General features: G+C 33.0%; 2 protein-coding genes across 2 annotated transcripts; both read left to right on the top strand.

Annotated features, from left to right (window-relative positions):
* The first annotated feature begins 1,164 nt into the window (after positions 1 to 1,164).
* Positions 1,165 to 7,759, top strand: LOC139493238 (uncharacterized). The gene is made up of 9 exons (XM_071281464.1): positions 1,165 to 1,271; positions 1,568 to 1,720; positions 2,249 to 2,328; positions 2,563 to 2,634; positions 3,486 to 3,621; positions 4,652 to 4,786; positions 5,720 to 5,793; positions 6,709 to 6,780; positions 7,455 to 7,759. The coding sequence occupies exons 1-9, from the start codon at positions 1,250 to 1,252 to the stop codon at positions 7,617 to 7,619; spliced, it is 909 nt and encodes a 302-aa protein (XP_071137565.1). The 5' UTR covers positions 1,165 to 1,249; the 3' UTR covers positions 7,620 to 7,759.
* Positions 7,760 to 14,502: 6,743 nt separating this feature from the next.
* Positions 14,503 to 17,061, top strand: LOC139492291 (trichohyalin-like). Its single transcript, XM_071280509.1, has one exon. It carries the CDS (start codon positions 14,503 to 14,505, stop codon positions 17,059 to 17,061), a length of 2,559 nt encoding a protein of 852 aa, XP_071136610.1.
* Positions 17,062 to 17,195: the final 134 nt, after the last annotated feature.

Below are 17,195 nucleotides of genomic sequence, written 5' to 3'. Positions count from 1 at the left end.
TACTTAAACATCCCGACACAAAAAGACACACTGAACAGATATGAGAGTACTCGCAGTTATCTGACAGCTAGCTCAAGGCCACTAACAACTAATAAAAAAATCATGCATCTAAGACTAAACTATCAATTCGTACTTGTTATTTGTTAACTACATATCGTTAGCAATGAGGTTTATATCTAAATGATTGGTACGAGTAAATAATGACTTTTTGCTTGAATATTAAAAGATAAATTTACTTTTTTCTTATTACGTCGGTTACAACAATCATGATAATGGTCAACGACCGATTTTGACTTTTGCTTTTTGTCACCTAAATAACGATAGTGTCAACTACACAACAAAATGTCTACTACATAACAAAATTATGTCAACTGTTATGTAGTTTAAAGTTATGTAGAGGACGTATTCACACTTTGGGACATTTTATACACAGTGCTTTTTCTGTGAATAAAACACCGAAAACTGATTATAATGATATAGATGTGCACGGCTACTATTTAACGCCCTTGTAATATCATTCTTGATTATATTTTCTAACTTAACACAGAAGTGTAAGCTTTTTGTAATCATATAGTTTTTTCTTTTATTCAATTTAGATATTGTTCGAACTGGGACATGTACTTTAAAATGACCGTAAAAATGATAGGTCACCGAGCTTTTTTCAAACTACAGGTTGTGAAAAATTACTCATGTTCTAAGGATTACACACCAAAAAAACTATTATGTGTATAAAAAGCAAAATAAATGAAAGGTAGACTTGTGAAATAGAATACGATATGAAAGCCCTTAGCAAAGACTTTCGGAATTTCAAAAGAAACAAATGGGGTCACAGTACGATTATTCGTCCTAAAACATAACATAGAAAAATATAGATTCCTGTGGAAATTTTATTTTTTCTGAGTTACATCCCCGTGATGTCCCAATTAAATAAATGAAATCCAGAAACAACAACAAATCATACGTTTAATACAATACAAACAGTGAGTGTACAGAATCTATAAATGTTTATTGGATGTAATGATTTTTAATTAGTAGTTTGATCTTATAAAATATTGAAACGCTACTAAAACTGGAAATATCACAATCCCCTCATTCCCCATATAACTTGATATGTTTCTTCCTTATCATATGAATGACTAATAATAAGTTTGAAACTGCCGTCTGATTTCTAGTTACTTATTATTATGTATCATACAATGAACACTTATCTGCCATCACGATTCCGATCTTATCATACTGACTTGTAAACATGGCAGCCGTACAATTTATAGGTAAATATTTACATACAATCGATGTGTTACAATAGTTAGTACACACCATTTCAAATCGTAAATGCAATATAACATATGCCATTAGGTTATCTTAACTTTGTAATAGTGTATGTCTTCACTATTACCTGAACGACATGGTTTACTGTTTTCAGATGACTAGCCTAGAACCTGGCGATTTAAGATTGTGAAAACAAGTTTCTAGCGAGTTTAGATACAAACACATTGTATAGGTCAACAATGTCGTGAAAAATACTGGTTAGTTTGTGTTTTACCTAATGTGCAAAACTCTATTTCAGTTTGTATTTTGATTACATTGATAGCCGTCACAAATGCTGGTCTGTGTTTTGATAAGGATATTGCCTTGTGTAATCTGATGGCAAACGCTGACCCAAATATGTGCAACGATCCATGTATGGCAAAGTTATGTACAAGATTCTGTGGACAATGTCGTATGTAGTTTTGATAATTTAGTTGTATTTAAATTGGGGTATATTATTTGCAATTCACAAATATTATAATGCAATGGTCGATGGTTACATCTAAATGCTGTAAATCATATTTGAAAAAGAACAGGCTTCTAAAGTGCAGTATACATGAACGAGAATTTACAATACACAAATATCTAGCAGCATTAGTCTCTTGGTAGAATGTTTGCATCCATAGCAGGAGGTTGTGGTCCTCTTTTCTTCCTCATCTGCTTAAACAAAAACACAAGTTCAGAAAAACAAATAGTTAATTGGTATGCATATGTCGTGTTCTTAGAACAAATAGTTTTCTTATATACTTTTTTTTAGTGAGGAATGATGTTCAAACCTTCATTCCCTTTTAATCTTGAAGACCGGATTACTACTAGTTTTTTTCAACTGTAGTAACTTTAAATCGTACAGTATCAAAGCTTATCTTACATACTAAAAGGAATACGTACATTGAGAAAGCAAAGTGTTTAAATTTTGAATTTGCCGCTCCTATATTTTCAGCATTGATTTGTCACAGTTGTCATGAGGTAGCTGATGCAACGAGGTGTAGAACAATAATACAATGTAACTCAAGTGATGAGGTAAACATTAAAACAGACATGACCCCAACATATTCTCGTTGTCAAACATGTATATTGATAAGTATTATATAAAATGAACTAAAATTAATTTATTTATTGAACGCTGATGTATTAAAATAATTTTTATGAATGGATATTATAATATGTTACCATTTGTTTAATTGATTTATATTAATATTCCCCTAATTATTTGATTTAACTACATTTAATCTGCTCTTCTTTGTTTCATTGCAGTATTGTTTTACAGTCCAAACATTCAACGATCATTTTGAAGAAACATTCAAACTAGGATGTGCATCAAAGCATGTACGTATGATTTTCTTTTTAATAAAGGTAAAGTAGTACGCGAGCAACCAATTAGAAATATAGAAACAATACAACTGAAGTAAAATGTCTTGATACTCATATCGGATGCCTAGCATTCTGAATGTAAACTAGTTTCAACGTACAGACCTTTTTTGTTTAAAAAATATCAAATGTCTGCTTCCTAATCGCTGGATACCGTAAATTACGTCAAGGAACGGATCATACAAATATAAAATAAAACACCATGCAATTGATATTGTCTGTATCTCAACCATGCAATTGATATTGTCTGTATCTCAACCATGCAACTGTCACTGGTAACAAATAATATTCTAGAATGATCAGAATCACAATACCGTGCCAGGGTTATCAGAAATGTTCATTCAAAAATATTTTACCGACCCGAATATGCATCTATGTTTTACCGATCACAACCAAACAACGTCAAATCAATCAAACAAAAGGCTATAGCCCAGCAGAGGACAATATTGTCCTACCAATAATTCGGAATTTACATGATAAGGCTACAGACAGAGGATAATCGAGTAGTACTGATACATCAATATGTACATGATTTACATGGTAAGGCTTCTGACAAAGGATAATTAATTGGTACCAATTCTCCGAGATTTTTAGAATTACGCTACAAGCAAAGGACAATCGTGTCATACCGATATGTACATGATAAGGTCTCAGGTAAACGCAAATCAAGTCGCACCGGTACCTTAATATTTACATGATTCGGACACAGGCGGAGGACTACATACCTAGTTTTCTTACTAAGCCTACCGACTTTATCTATACAAAAAATCGGAGTGAAGTTCAGTATATGATGCCTGTTTTCTTTATAGACATGTTTACAGTACTCCTCTATTTCTCACACCAAGAGAGTAAGTATCGATGCAGGATGCTGTAACACTGACCAATGTAACAATAAACCCCCATCGTTACTTAATATTGGAAATGATACGAAGTCACCAGACGGAGGTAAATATATTCTAATAATTTGTATATAATTCCTTAACTACAAAAAGTCGCAAACAGGTGAAATTTATGTCAACTCGACCTTTCATACTACCAACATACAAAGGCATTACATACACAGCCATAAAAAAAGATCTCGAAATACAAAGGAACAGCGCGTGTATTGCTGTTTTTCATCTAAAAGTCACAGGAAGGCAAAATGAGCAAAGACTCGGACGTCTGTGAATGTTTGTAAACTGAAGATTACGCTTCCACTGATAGGAGATACAAACCGTGGAGTAATAGCAATCAAATAAATCTGGTAGAATGTTTCCTCATGTTTTTCTGTAAAAATAAAATAACAAAAATCAGGAACTCCAGGGAATATTTCAAAGAAACATTCTTTATCAAATTGCAAAATCAATACCATCAAAAGAATAGAAAACAACAGTCATATTATTGACCTTGAATGTCCGTTTGGTATATTTCACCTCTTTTGGTAAAGTAATTTCCTTTAAAAAAAAATAATGAACAAAACCTGATTTCATAGTTAGCTACACCTCAGACCTGTATGACAGTCGCAAGGATTTTATTAAATTGATATTAAAGTTCTTATTTTTTTCGAGACTTAGGTATCTATCTTACTTTTGATCTAATATTGATCATGTTGTTGTCAATTCGATAAGACAATAACAAATAGTATACGCGAATATACTTATACTTAATATAATGTAAATACAATAACTCAGTTGCAAAACCGATGTTGTTTATTAATATAAAAAAAATAAATTCACCTAAAAAACATTTCTTTTCATCATAAACTTCATAGAATAGTGATTTGAAAATTGCAGCGTCATTTGTAACAAAGAATTATAGAATATTATCGTCAGAAGATTTCAGCTCATTATGCCTCACGTCGGCGTAAAAATGACTATAATGTTTTAAAACCCATAACAACAAGAACGCATCAGTTGTTGTTAATATCATTCTCTATCATTATAATTTTGTTTTGATTGAAACTGTTTTAGTTATTTAATTAGAACTGTCGTCATAGGTGAGTTAAAGAATAGGACACTGTGTGAGAATCTTGCTGATGATGTCTGTGCCAGAATAGCTACAGTTATACCAAATATGTGTTCTGACAGCTGTATAGCTAATAACATATGTCCACATACATGCGGAAAGTGTTGTAAGTATGGAAAAAAGTAAAATTACAAAAATACTGTTCTCCGAGGAAAATTCAATAGGAAAGTCCATAATCACACGGCGAAATCAAATGACAAAACACATCAAACGAATGGACAACAACTGTCATATTCCTGACTTGGTACAGGCATTTTCAAATGTAGGATTTAACCTGGTTTTATAGCGCTAAACCTCTCACTTTTACGACAGTCTTATCAAAATCCATTATATTTACATCGATGCGTGAACAAAACAGACATAAGGAATAAAATAGTCAAAATATAGGTACAGCAAAACAATTATCGCATACATCTGAAAAGTGTTTTAAAAATTGGACTTCCTTCAAGGGCTTTTTATAAAGTGACTTAAAGTTAATCAATTAAAGAATTTCTGGGAAAATGTTGAAATACATTTGTTTAGGAAAGCAAATTTTCTGTCAGTCGGTCAAAGGTTTTATGTTGAACAGTCGTAATTCCTGTAAAAAAGACTAAAAAATGTAAGGGAATTATGTAGAATGTATTTACTTGAAGTAAAGAGTTCACAAAAAATAATAAGTAAACATTTTAATAAAAAAATTAACAAAAAAGCATTACAAATAGTATCAACAGGTCAAATTAACTAGAAAGTACGATTTGAGAGTACTCCCAGTTGCTGACAGTGACAGCAAGTTAAAACACAAATACAATTAATGATAAAAATCATGTATCAAAGACTTAAATCAACTTAAACATCGACATGTTTTACAAGCCATGTCTCTTTCGAATGACTACAGATCAAATATCCATACGAGTTAGACACATTATTTACACTGCTTTATTTTTTATTTGTTTCTTTCCTTCGATATTGTGTTGTATCCCACTATAAAATACCTCTGATGTGTTTGAATGCCCCTACAGATCTTTTTAACCAACAATATCTGCTCTATTTTCCTTACCAGATAACTGCCTGTCATGTGACGAGATCGAATCTCCAGACAAATGTAATACTACAACGGAATGTAATGATGGCAAGGTAAGTCACTTAACTCTCTAAAATGTATTTGTATGTTTTTAAAGAGATTAAGGTTATAACACAATGGTGACTGCTATACCCCAATTTTGACATTTATACCCAGTGTGTCTACTTGTTTTGGCCATACATCTTTGTCAATATAACAAAATAGCTGAAAACAGTGGTGCTTAAATGTGGCTTTAAAACACAAATCAAAACAAAATTAAATAAATACAAGTCATATGTTTTGCTAGTTATAAAACCAGGTTTAAGTCACCATCTTCTACATAGCCAAATTCCTGTACCAAGCAACAAATATGAAAGTTGTTATCCATTCGCGTGATGTGTTTTTGGCATTTAATTAGAGACTTTCCTTTTTGAATTTTCTTCGGAGTTTTTTTCAGTTTTACTTTGTATTACTGGTATTATACATCAGGAGATAAGTTCGTATGTCGCAAATTATCAATGGCATAATGTATAGTTTTTTTTTATATCAGTTTGTTTGTTCGCGTGTATAGCTAGCCTTGTAGGTGGTCGATTTCGCGTATGGTCTTCTTCCGACTGTGTTATCTGAACATGACAGTATTTGGTTAATCTAAATAATATTTACATTTGTTAACTTATTATTTATAAGATATAAACGTGTGCTTATGATTAACACGATAAAGATTGATTCACTTGACTCGGTATGACTACCGATGAGACAAATGGAGGTATACTTTAGTCTCATTAGTACCAAGTCAGAAATATGACAGTTGTTATCCATTCATTTGTTGTGTTTGAACTTTTAATTTGCCATTCGATTAAGGACTTTCAGCTTTGAATTTTCCTCAGAGCGCAGTATTTTTGTGATTTTACTTTTTACTCCTAGCGCTGTTCCAGCATTTCAATGATAGTTTCTGATAATCTTCATCCTAAAATATATCCTCCTTCCAGGAATGCTTTCTGATGGAGGTACTAACGCATGATTTCAAACCAGCAGTAAGATTAGGATGCATGGAAAAAAAGGTATGATTATATCAAAACTGTTTGTATTTAGTTTCTTTTTTCCAATTTGTTTGTTTTTGATTGATAGTTTTCTCATTGACAATTATATCACATCGTCTAGTTTTATAAGCACGTACAATTATTGCTGACTTTTCACCTGTAACAATATATTACTATTCATACTGAGAACAATATGTAAATATGTTGTTTGAGCAACTGTGATCGTGACGTTTAAAATCTTGACCCCCAAATTCACCATACTATTTGTCGTTGCTATAAATTCCATCTTTATGCATTTAAATCTAATCAAGCAAGGGAAATCAGGGAACATTTATGATAAAACGGTTAAATTTCTAAAATATTATATTCATTTTAATAACAGTAACCTTAAAAATAGCCCAATTGACCTTCAAAAATATTTTTTACCCCTCCTTTTCAACATCTTCAAACTGAAGTGTTTAATTAATCAAGGAAGTTACTATGGTTCAATCCCTTTTTAAAATTCTGTTTACATTCCTTTAGATAATGTGTAGTTCGTTGAATATTTAAATTCGTAGTTCTTCTGTACTCACGAAATCCACGAAAATTAGTATTTAACGAATATTAATGAAACCACAGTAGATCATAGTACATGAATCCAAATTCTGAAAAAGATCCAGCAAATAGTTTAAGTATTGGTTTGTTTTGTTTTATAGACTTGTCAGAAGTTCCATAACTCAGTGACCGATGTGTTCGGAAAGCGCCAGTCCTTCACACTTCAGGGAAGATGTTGTATTGGAGAAAAATGCAATTCAAACATAACATCAGCAATTAACCTAACACCTACTCAAACTTCAAGACAGGACAGCTCATTTCATTAGACACAGTATGGTGAACTCAAATCTTTCAACGAATATCAAGTTTAAAGCGTGATCTTAACGACTATCAAATCCTTATGAAAAACTTAATTGACTGCGAATATTTGTTATTCTTTTAAATAAAGAACGTAATATGTTTGCTATTTCGATTTTACCATATTTGCCAGTGAACAGTTTACTTTTAGGCAGCAACCATTTGATTTTCTGGGGGGGGGGGGGGCTATGGGTTTTTTTGGAAAAAAAAGTTTGTTTCCAGTTTGTGGAGAAAAAAATAATTTATTTTTGATTCTGAGAAAAAAAATTGTTTGTTTCACCCTCAGCTGCCATTATATGTAATGCTAAAATTGAAAGAAAAAAATTGTTTTCGACTTGTCACCATAGCCCCCCCCCCCCCCCGAAAATCAAATGGTTGCTGCCTTACTGTTTTGTTTATATCTTTGTTATATCCACGTTGCTTGGTACTCTTACAACCCGCCATTGTGTTTTCGTGCCGTAAATTTGTTTTATTCTTATCTTTCGCTTTTGCTTAATATGTGCTTTGTTGACATATTTTTTTTTTTTTTTCATTTTATAGATTGAGGTTACAATGTTGACTGTTGGTTCCCTAATTTTGACATGTTTACCTTATATGTCTGTTTATGTTGTTCAAACTTTGTTGTCAATATAAAGGCATTTTATACGACTGTCATACTAGTGACAAGTTTATTTAGCTATATAACAAGCCAATAACAATCACAACCAAGGAGTAAACAAAGACTCATAAAACCAAAAGCCATTTACATCAACAGTAACAAATAATAAATAAGAAACAACACGTCACCTGTATGAAATATTCAATATGCAATGTACACGGAATATAGTAGGAATATTGCTTTGAATTCCTTCCAAAAAAGAGTGATATTCTAGTCCGACGGTTATATGATTCCACACGGAAAATAGAAAAAAATTAAATTAGCAGGAATTTCTTATTAGGAATAAAATTGTATATTCCTACCAGGAATATTCCTACTAGAAAACGTGTTAGGAATTTTTCAAAATTCCACCCAGAAAAATATTTTCTGATAGGAATCTAAAAATATACAAAATGTAAGTGTGTATTCACAAATACACAACTGGGTCAATGAGTTAAGTTTGAATCTCAACAACGAAGAACCATGGAAATTCATTGAATAAATTAATTTTTAAAAAATTGGACTTTTGAAATTTATCAGAAAACTGCAATTTATGCAAGCTAGAAATTGTGTTAAACATAAACATTTAGAAAAGAGTTATGAATGAATAATGAGTAAGATTATGCACTATTGTTGAATTAATTGATTACTAAACAATTTTGGCAGGCAGATAAAAAAATCATCTTGAATGTATAAGAATACCCTTAATTCAGTCTTCATAAGCAATATTTTCTTACATTTCTACATTGTAGTTGTACATGTGTGACCCTAGCTTGCAGCATTGTATTCCAATACAAGTTTTCATTCTTTTCCCTCCAATTTTTGAATTTGTGAACTGGAACTTGCTTGCATTTAACACTGCAATATGTGTGTCATAAACAGAAATCCAGCTCAAGATAACGTTCCAGGTAAAAAGATTTTCTGGTTGGAATTTATAAATTAATTCTTGTAGGAATCTTTTTCATGCAGTAGGAAAATAACAATACAGAATTTTAAAATTGTTATTCAACCTAGGTAGTAGGATTTTGGTAGTAGGAATATAATAAAATCCAGTCAGAATTTCGTTCATTTTTCCTGTCCGCCTACTTTCTGTATAGAACCTTTGATTCTAGGTTAATTCCTACTTTATTTCTACTAGTGTCTAGGTGGGATATACGTTGACACTACTACGTATTTCGTACGGGGAAATCCACTAGAAACCGGGAGTGAAATCAGGTGCTCCGGAAGGGTAAGCATTTCCTGCACAGTATACAGCACCCGTCGTGTCATTTCTTTGTTCAGTACGGTAATGATGGAAGGTTATTATGACTGAGGTAGAATATCAGATATGATTTCTTACAGACTTTTGTCATAATGGCCAATCAGCTCATGATTGCGACCGTAAAATCTTTGAGTGATGATCTTAATTTGAGTGATTTATTGTGACGTAAAATTGTGCTTTATATTGTTTTTTTTCAATTTATAAATATATGGTATAGATTATTGATGCTCTAAATTATATAAGAAGTTTGACATGACTTTTGGACAAACTATGTTGTAAACTATCCATCTAACTATTCCTGATATTATTATAGATTATTGGTATCAATATGCTGTTATCAAGAATGGAAATTGAGTTCCTCAATTCCACAAAGACTGTTATATAATTTATTAGTCGGTACAAGTTAAAGATAAACAAATTTATGACAATTTATATCATAATGAAAATCTTATAATGTATTATGGGACAAATAGCAGATGCGACATAGAGTTAATTAGTTTCTGGTTACTTGATGGTCAAGTTTTGTATACACATAAGATTAATAATAATTAAACAATAATCGTTAACATCTGTTTGTTTTGGCCATACTTCGAAATTCTATAAATAGTGGTCACGACATCAAAGATAATTTGATAATCAGTAATTACAATAAAGTCTATAAAAGCCTTGGTTTACAATTTGTGTTCAATTTGAAGACTTAATTGTTGTTTTCTAGGTAAGTTTGGAATAATTTGAAATAATTTTTTTATTCTTAAGATCATTTCTAATAGTTCAATTTATTTGTTTTTTCTTTAAAGAAAGTTTTTAGATCATAAGTACGGTATTGATTATAACTGTTTTATAATATTAAGAACAATTAAAAATGTATGTTTCATTTTTATTAATGTTTCAATTTACAAATACTTTGGAAAAAACAATGTGTAAAATATTATCTAATATTGTAATGTTTTAACTTTATTCTTCATTAAACAATTCGAACACTTATTGTATTCTAGATTTTCCGGTTGTCGATTCCGGCCTGTCTCTACAGCGACAGCAATGCATTAAACCATCATAGGCATTGTCCACGGCTAGTTTCCCCCAACATGTAAAGACTCAACATCAGCTCTCACAGATGTAGTTCGTCTGTTGAGAGTCTGAGGGAAAAGAACAATAAGCAGACCATGTTACATTACGAAATAGCAACATCATTAATCCTTTTTATTACAATAGATGCATAGCCGTGTTTAATCTACCATGTTCTACATATAAGAAAATGCCTGTACAAAGGAAGGAATATGGTAGTGGTTATCCATTCGTTAGGTTTGTTTGGGCATTTGATTTTGATGCTCACAAAAGCCTGTGTTCCTCATCTTAGTCTATATGCATTCTCAACACAGAACAGTCCCTAACATTTTAGACGATCCGCGAGGATATAATTCATGATAAAATTCTCTGTTGTGTTGATCTTGTATTGCTAATCATTTCGTTTGTTTAGTTTCTCTCTATCTGTAGTACTAAAATTAATGCCAAATCACCTTTATTGTTTATACAGCTCCTTTAATATCACTCAATCTCAATGCAACTCAACATTGATTTTTCACCAATCTTTTTATCATGTTTAAGTAATTTTTATAGTTTGTTTAATGTGTGATTTCGGACTAGATATGATGTTTTCACAGTTTTCATAAGCTTGTTCGGCAAAACAGCCAACCCCTGATAATATTATTAACGAAGGAATCAGTTCGTTACCATTCGATAGATGTGTCCTTATAAGCTGTACTGATTAAAAATTAAAGATATTTGGATAAACACTATTCCCATCATTAAATGAAAAGCACATTAATCGAGTAAATGATAATTTAAACTAGAGGCTCTAAAGAGCCTGTTTCGCTCACCTTGGTATGTGAATATCAAACAAATGACACTCTCCAACATTGCAGATAAACTCATCATAGATACCAGGACTAAATTTTGTATATACGCCAGACGCGCGTTTCGTCTACAACAGCTCATCAGTGACGCTCGAACCCAAAAAGTTTTAAAATGCCAAATAAAGTACGAAGTTGAAGAGCAATGAGGACCGAAATTCCTAAAAGTTTTGCCAAATACAGCTAAGGTAATCTATGCCTGAGTTAGAAAAGCCTTAGTATTTTGAAAATTCAAAATTTTGTAAACAGTTAATTTATAAATATAACCATATCAATGATAATTCATGTCAGTACAAAAGTGCTGACTACTGGGCTGGTGATACCCTCTGGGAAATAAATTTCCACCAGCAGTGGCATCGACCCAGTGGTTGTAAATAAACTCATCATAGATACCAGGACTGATTTTTTTTATATACGTCAGACGCGCGTTTCGCCTACAAAAGACTCATCAGTGACGCTCGAATCCCAAAAGTTTAAAAATGCAAAAAAAAAAAATTAAAGAAATTTAAATCCTGGCATCCCGAAATTGGAAACAAGAATTTCCGTATCCCGAAAGGATCAATCCCGAAATCCCGAGCTTGAAAACACCTGATCCCGAAGTCTCGAAAAAAGTCCTGACATTCCCCTTCCCCGTATAACTGTGCCGACAGCACTTGCCAAATCATATCCTGTTCTAACCAGAAAACAATGAAAAACGTACCCTGTTCTAAACATAAATATTAAAAAACATGCCCTGTTCTAAACATAAATATTGAAAAACATACCCTGTTCTAGACACGCTCAGAAAATGTATACATTTGTTAAAATATGCACTGGGACATGTGGGAATGATCCTGTTCTAGATTATAAAAAAAAAATAGATGCTGTTCTAGATCTGGGTTCCTTAAACAGTTAAATAAGCAAACCTGTTCTTAACAAATACTTTGTTAAAAAAAAAAAGACTATGTTCTAACCAGCAGGGCACAAAAAGGGGACCCTGTTTTGCGACACACTCATACCACTAAAAATATAGGAACTACCCCCCCCCCTCCCCTTTTCCATGTCAAGGTATTGTTTACAGCTTTGTCGTATCATGGAATTAATTGACGTAAAGTTTGCATTTCTATCTACATGATCTAGTAATTCTAGTATATTATGTTCATCAAATATCAAAATCCAATTACATGTCCCCATTCAAATACATTGATCGTCCAAAAAAAAAAGGGGGGTCCAACCCCCGGAACCCCCCTCTGGATCCGCGCCTGCCCTATCGGAATTAATTGAGATGTGTCACTAACGTATTTACAAATCTATATTTACAAGGACCATCCCCACCCCATCAACAAGAAGTGTTAGGACACCGGCCAGAGTCTGTTATAATATTATGGTGGAGGAAGCCGAAGTACTCGGAGAGAACCACCGGGCTGCTCGGGGGTGGGGGGGGGACAGACAAACCGAAGAGATATCAGCAGATTGATCTCCAGCCAGGTCAAAGTCGAGAACTACTTTAACCAACCGAGGCCCCCATAGTACCCATGCTAGTTTAAACTCCGGTCTGGGTACCAGAGATGTCTGTGAGAGGGTGAAAAACACCCTTCTGATGTACTGTAATGAATATGGACAACACCAGTTTACTCGGAACTACACATACTTGGGTTTAATATTACATATGTACATTCGGAAGACTACTACGTCATATCATGGAATTCCGGGTTTCGCCATGGTATATTTGGCAGTCATTACCCTAGTTGTTATCCAGATCGGACGTCCCTACATTGATGAGCGGCCTATTAGACGACTAATGACTCAAGCATAGGATTGTGATATTATAGGTAATATATTGCATATACATAACCCTATAAAATCATTACAGTGGTGTCAGAAGTCGGCACGATTCCACTGATTTCCAATGCGGTTTATCGGTGACATTTATTCCCGCCGAATTTCATTTTTTTTCTTTGTTTTCGCGAGAGAAAAATCTTTGTTTCTTCTCTCCCGCGATTGTATTATTTCATGGCGCGCTGATTTATCAGTACTATTGGCATTTGCGCGAGTGAAATATTCGTTTCATATTTATATTGTGATTATCAGACTTTCCATGTGATAAAATTCCCATCCCCCTTTTTGTAACACAGTTATAAAATACACAGATTTACATACACCTAGAGAATAAGACAAAATAACCTTATAAAACAAACTACTAGTGGATATTATTGAGTATCTATTTGGTTTATTTCAGGTTTTGTTTATTTATATTAATACAAATCAACACATTTCTTTTTTTATTCATTGATATTCCGTTGAGCGTCAGATCTTCTGATGTCAGATTTCATTTATATGTTTTTCTTTTGTTTTTCATAAATTATTGATACAACTGTGTGCGTCAGATCTTCTAATGTCATAGTTGTTATCAAATTTTTTTTTTTTCATTTTGTTTAATTGTCTTGTCGGTTTTACCGTCTGAAAAGTGTTCACTCAAGAATGTGTTGATAATAAAACTTGTACTGTACTACTATTTGTTGTGAATTGTGTATACATACGTCATTGTTTACAATTTCATGCCTGTGTTTAAATAGTTTTTTTTTCCTGAGTTTACGAATTTGTATATTTGATATTAAAAAGAAAAAGAAATATTAACATATTTTCTTGTGCAAATTATATGTTTATTTACATGTATGCATATGTGAAAGTTTTGAATATTTAGGTCCCTTGACTTATATGCTGATATAAACAGGGTTATTTAAATTATTTAATTCCCGAAGCAGCTTTGCGCGTCAGATCCTCTGATGTCATAGGTGTTTTCAGATTGTTTTTTTTTTTGCTATATTTTTGTTTTCATTGGCAAATCAGAATGCAATCAGTATACCAATTTTTCTAAAATTGTGATTGTATGTACAGGTGTTTGTGATTTTGTTTTTAAATCTTGTTTGTGGGTGTAGTGTTTTTTTATATTGCAGTGTTACACAATTTGTATTGTATATATTTTGTGTGTAATTACTTGTAATTTTCGTTTTTTTAAGCTTTTATTGTAATCGTAGTTAGTAAATCACAACTCAACTCAAAATATGAGTAACTCTAATAAGTTTGACGGAACAGCGCCGCTCGGATGGTTCCTGCTGAAAGCCGATATAGATTCCACAGCTTTTGTGAAAGGGTGGAATAGTGAACAAAAATTACAAACCTTGGTATCGAGAATTACTGGAAAAGCACTGAAATTCTATGAGAACAGGTCATATCCAGTACAAGCAGAATACGAAACCATATGCAAACTCTTTAACGATCGATTTGATTCAGTTGGCTACCCCTTACTCATTATGGAAAGTTTAGAGAATGTCTGCCCATATCCAGATGAGTTATTGGACGAATTTACAGACAGGATCGAAGAATTGGTAGAAGGGGCATTTCAAAATGAATCAGAAAATGTGAAAGAACATCTGATTATAAAATACCTTACTAATGCTTGTTGTGATGAAGAAGGGAAAGAACTGGTAAAAGCTGTTGCCGAAGGTTCAGTATACGAAGCAAAACGCTATCTCTGTACATTAAGTAAAGTTACAATTGAGGGATATTTAAAGCTGAAAAGTTTATGGGAACCTAAAACAAAGAAAAGAATAGATGATATTAATTTCAAGATTGAAAAGACCGGAGACCATGATCAAATTGTGAGAAGAAAAGAAACAGACGAAAATGTTGGTTCCGGAGAAACAACTAGAACAGATATCAACGATGAACCAGAATGGTATACCCCATCTAAACATTTGAGTGAAGTGGAATGGAATGAGGCAAAGAAAAATAAAGGAGCTGATACCAACTTTAAGATAATAGAGACGGAAGATCACAGGTCCGTTATATTAGAACAAAGAACAGAACAAACGGCTGCCGCTCAAACAGGAGAGACAATCGAGAAAACATCAAACCCTTTAATAGAATACTTTACAACACCATGCAATTCCATAGTTGTGAAGGAAGATGCAGTTTACACAATGGAAAGTCTTAGTCCAAAGTACGAAACAAATTGGTTAGGTGAAGATGATAATACAAAACAGACAGAGGAAAGTCTTAGTCCAAAGTACGAAACAGATTGGTTAGGTGAAATTGATAATACAAAACAGACAGAGGAAAGTCTTAGTCCAAAGTACGAAACAGATTGGTTAGGTGATGATGATAATAGAAAACAGACAGAGGAAAGTCTTAGTCCAAAGGACGAAACAGATTGGTTAGGTGAAGATGATGATATAAGACAAAGAGAGGAAAGTCCAAGTCCCAACTACAAACCAGATACAATATCTGAAGACGATGGAAACGGGCGGAAAATACCTACCAATTCCTACTGTTTCAACGAACACATACGTGATTGTGATAAGAAAATAAATCCAAGTAAAGTCAATGCAGGTAAACCAAAAGAAACATCAAGGTTAATAACTCGACACAAACTCCATCTACTTGTTCAATCAATGGTCAAAGAAAATAACAACTTAGATAAAAAGAGGTCAACAAGCAGACAGGAATATATTTTAGAGGAAAACATAAATGTAAATGAAGATTCACAGGGTATACTAACATACGACCAGGTCAGGCAAACTCAAACCAAACACGAGAAAGGAGAAAATAAAGACCAAAAACAGTTCATTAACAGGTATTCAGACCAAAAACAGTTAAGTCAGTCAGAACTAGAGTTGCTTAGCAACACCATTGACCGCCTTACTCCAAATTCTGCATGTTCTGTATACTGCAAAGATAACCTGTTGACACTTGAACTTAAGGACAAACAACATCGTTACTGGATGACATCACATGGCAATATGGAGATCCATTATCATGATGAAAGAGAGGAAAGGGAACGAGCTAGTAATAAAGAGGGGAAAAGTCTTCAAGATACTCAGAGTAACTGCGTCAAAAGACAAATTATGAAGACAGAACAAGGGACACAAACTGATGAACTATCTTCAGGAAAAGAATCCGGTCTTACAAAAAGAAAAGAGGTGAAAGATCAGAGTACACAAACAACAGATTATCAACAAACTCCAATACACTTTGATCAAATATATAAATGGAGCATGCATTTTACACAGACAGCTATCAACCATCGCAATACAGACAAAGCAGAAGATGAACATATTGATCCTGGTTTTCTTGAAGGAACACAATTAAAAGGAAAAATACGTACAGAAAAACTTCAGGAAGCAAAGAGATGTACAAGAGCATACGACAACAACAATATAGGCCGAGATAGTTTGAAAGATACAGAAAAGAAAGCTTACGTAAAGACTAAAACGTCCAAATACAAGAAAATAAAAAAGGAACAACAGATTAAAAAGATAAAGCACAAGTTAATCACCGACAAAAAAGAAAGTGATACAAGTAAAAGGAATATGATGAGCACAATTAAAAGAAAGGACGAACTCGTAGATATGAGAGTGTTACCAAAGACAAGGAGTTGGGATAAAGACGTGAAACTTAGATGGAAGAGACCGAAGGCTAAAAGATTCCATAGTAAAACATTGGGGAGATCGGATTGGAACTTGAACCTTGACAAAAATGATGTTCAGACTGAATGTTTGGTGACGGGCACACCATTTGGTATTGCTGCAACCGAAGATGGAGATACTGTTGCCAATCATTAGTTTCTTGAGTTGTGTTTTTATGTTTTTAATTTGATTTAAAATAGATGTATATAGTAACTGTATTAATTATATCAGAATTACATTTATATGGAATGCTATATATAGTTACTGCCATGCATACGTGTGCTAGTGTT

This window comes from Mytilus edulis, chromosome 10 (genome assembly GCF_963676685.1).
Source record: "Mytilus edulis chromosome 10, xbMytEdul2.2, whole genome shotgun sequence".
NCBI classification, from domain to species: Eukaryota; Metazoa; Mollusca; class Bivalvia; order Mytilida; family Mytilidae; genus Mytilus; species Mytilus edulis.
Note: the sequence above shows the minus strand (reverse complement) of the source record. Positions and strands in the feature narration are given on the sequence as shown.

What these genes read in the sequence shown, in the direction of transcription:
- LOC139493238 (XM_071281464.1), top strand. Translation starts at nt 1,250, where the DNA reads ATGGCAGCCGTACAATTTATAG. An exon ending in GGCAGCCGTACAATTTATAG is followed by an intron (nt 1,272 to 1,567) that starts GTAAATATTTAC and finishes ACTCTATTTCAG; the next exon opens with TTTGTATTTTGATTACATTG. An exon ending in TAGGATGCATGGAAAAAAAG is followed by an intron (nt 6,781 to 7,454) that starts GTATGATTATAT and finishes TTTGTTTTATAG; the next exon opens with ACTTGTCAGAAGTTCCATAA.
- LOC139492291 (XM_071280509.1), top strand. Translation starts at nt 14,503, where the DNA reads ATGAGTAACTCTAATAAGTTTGACGGAACAGCGCCGCTCGGATGGTTC.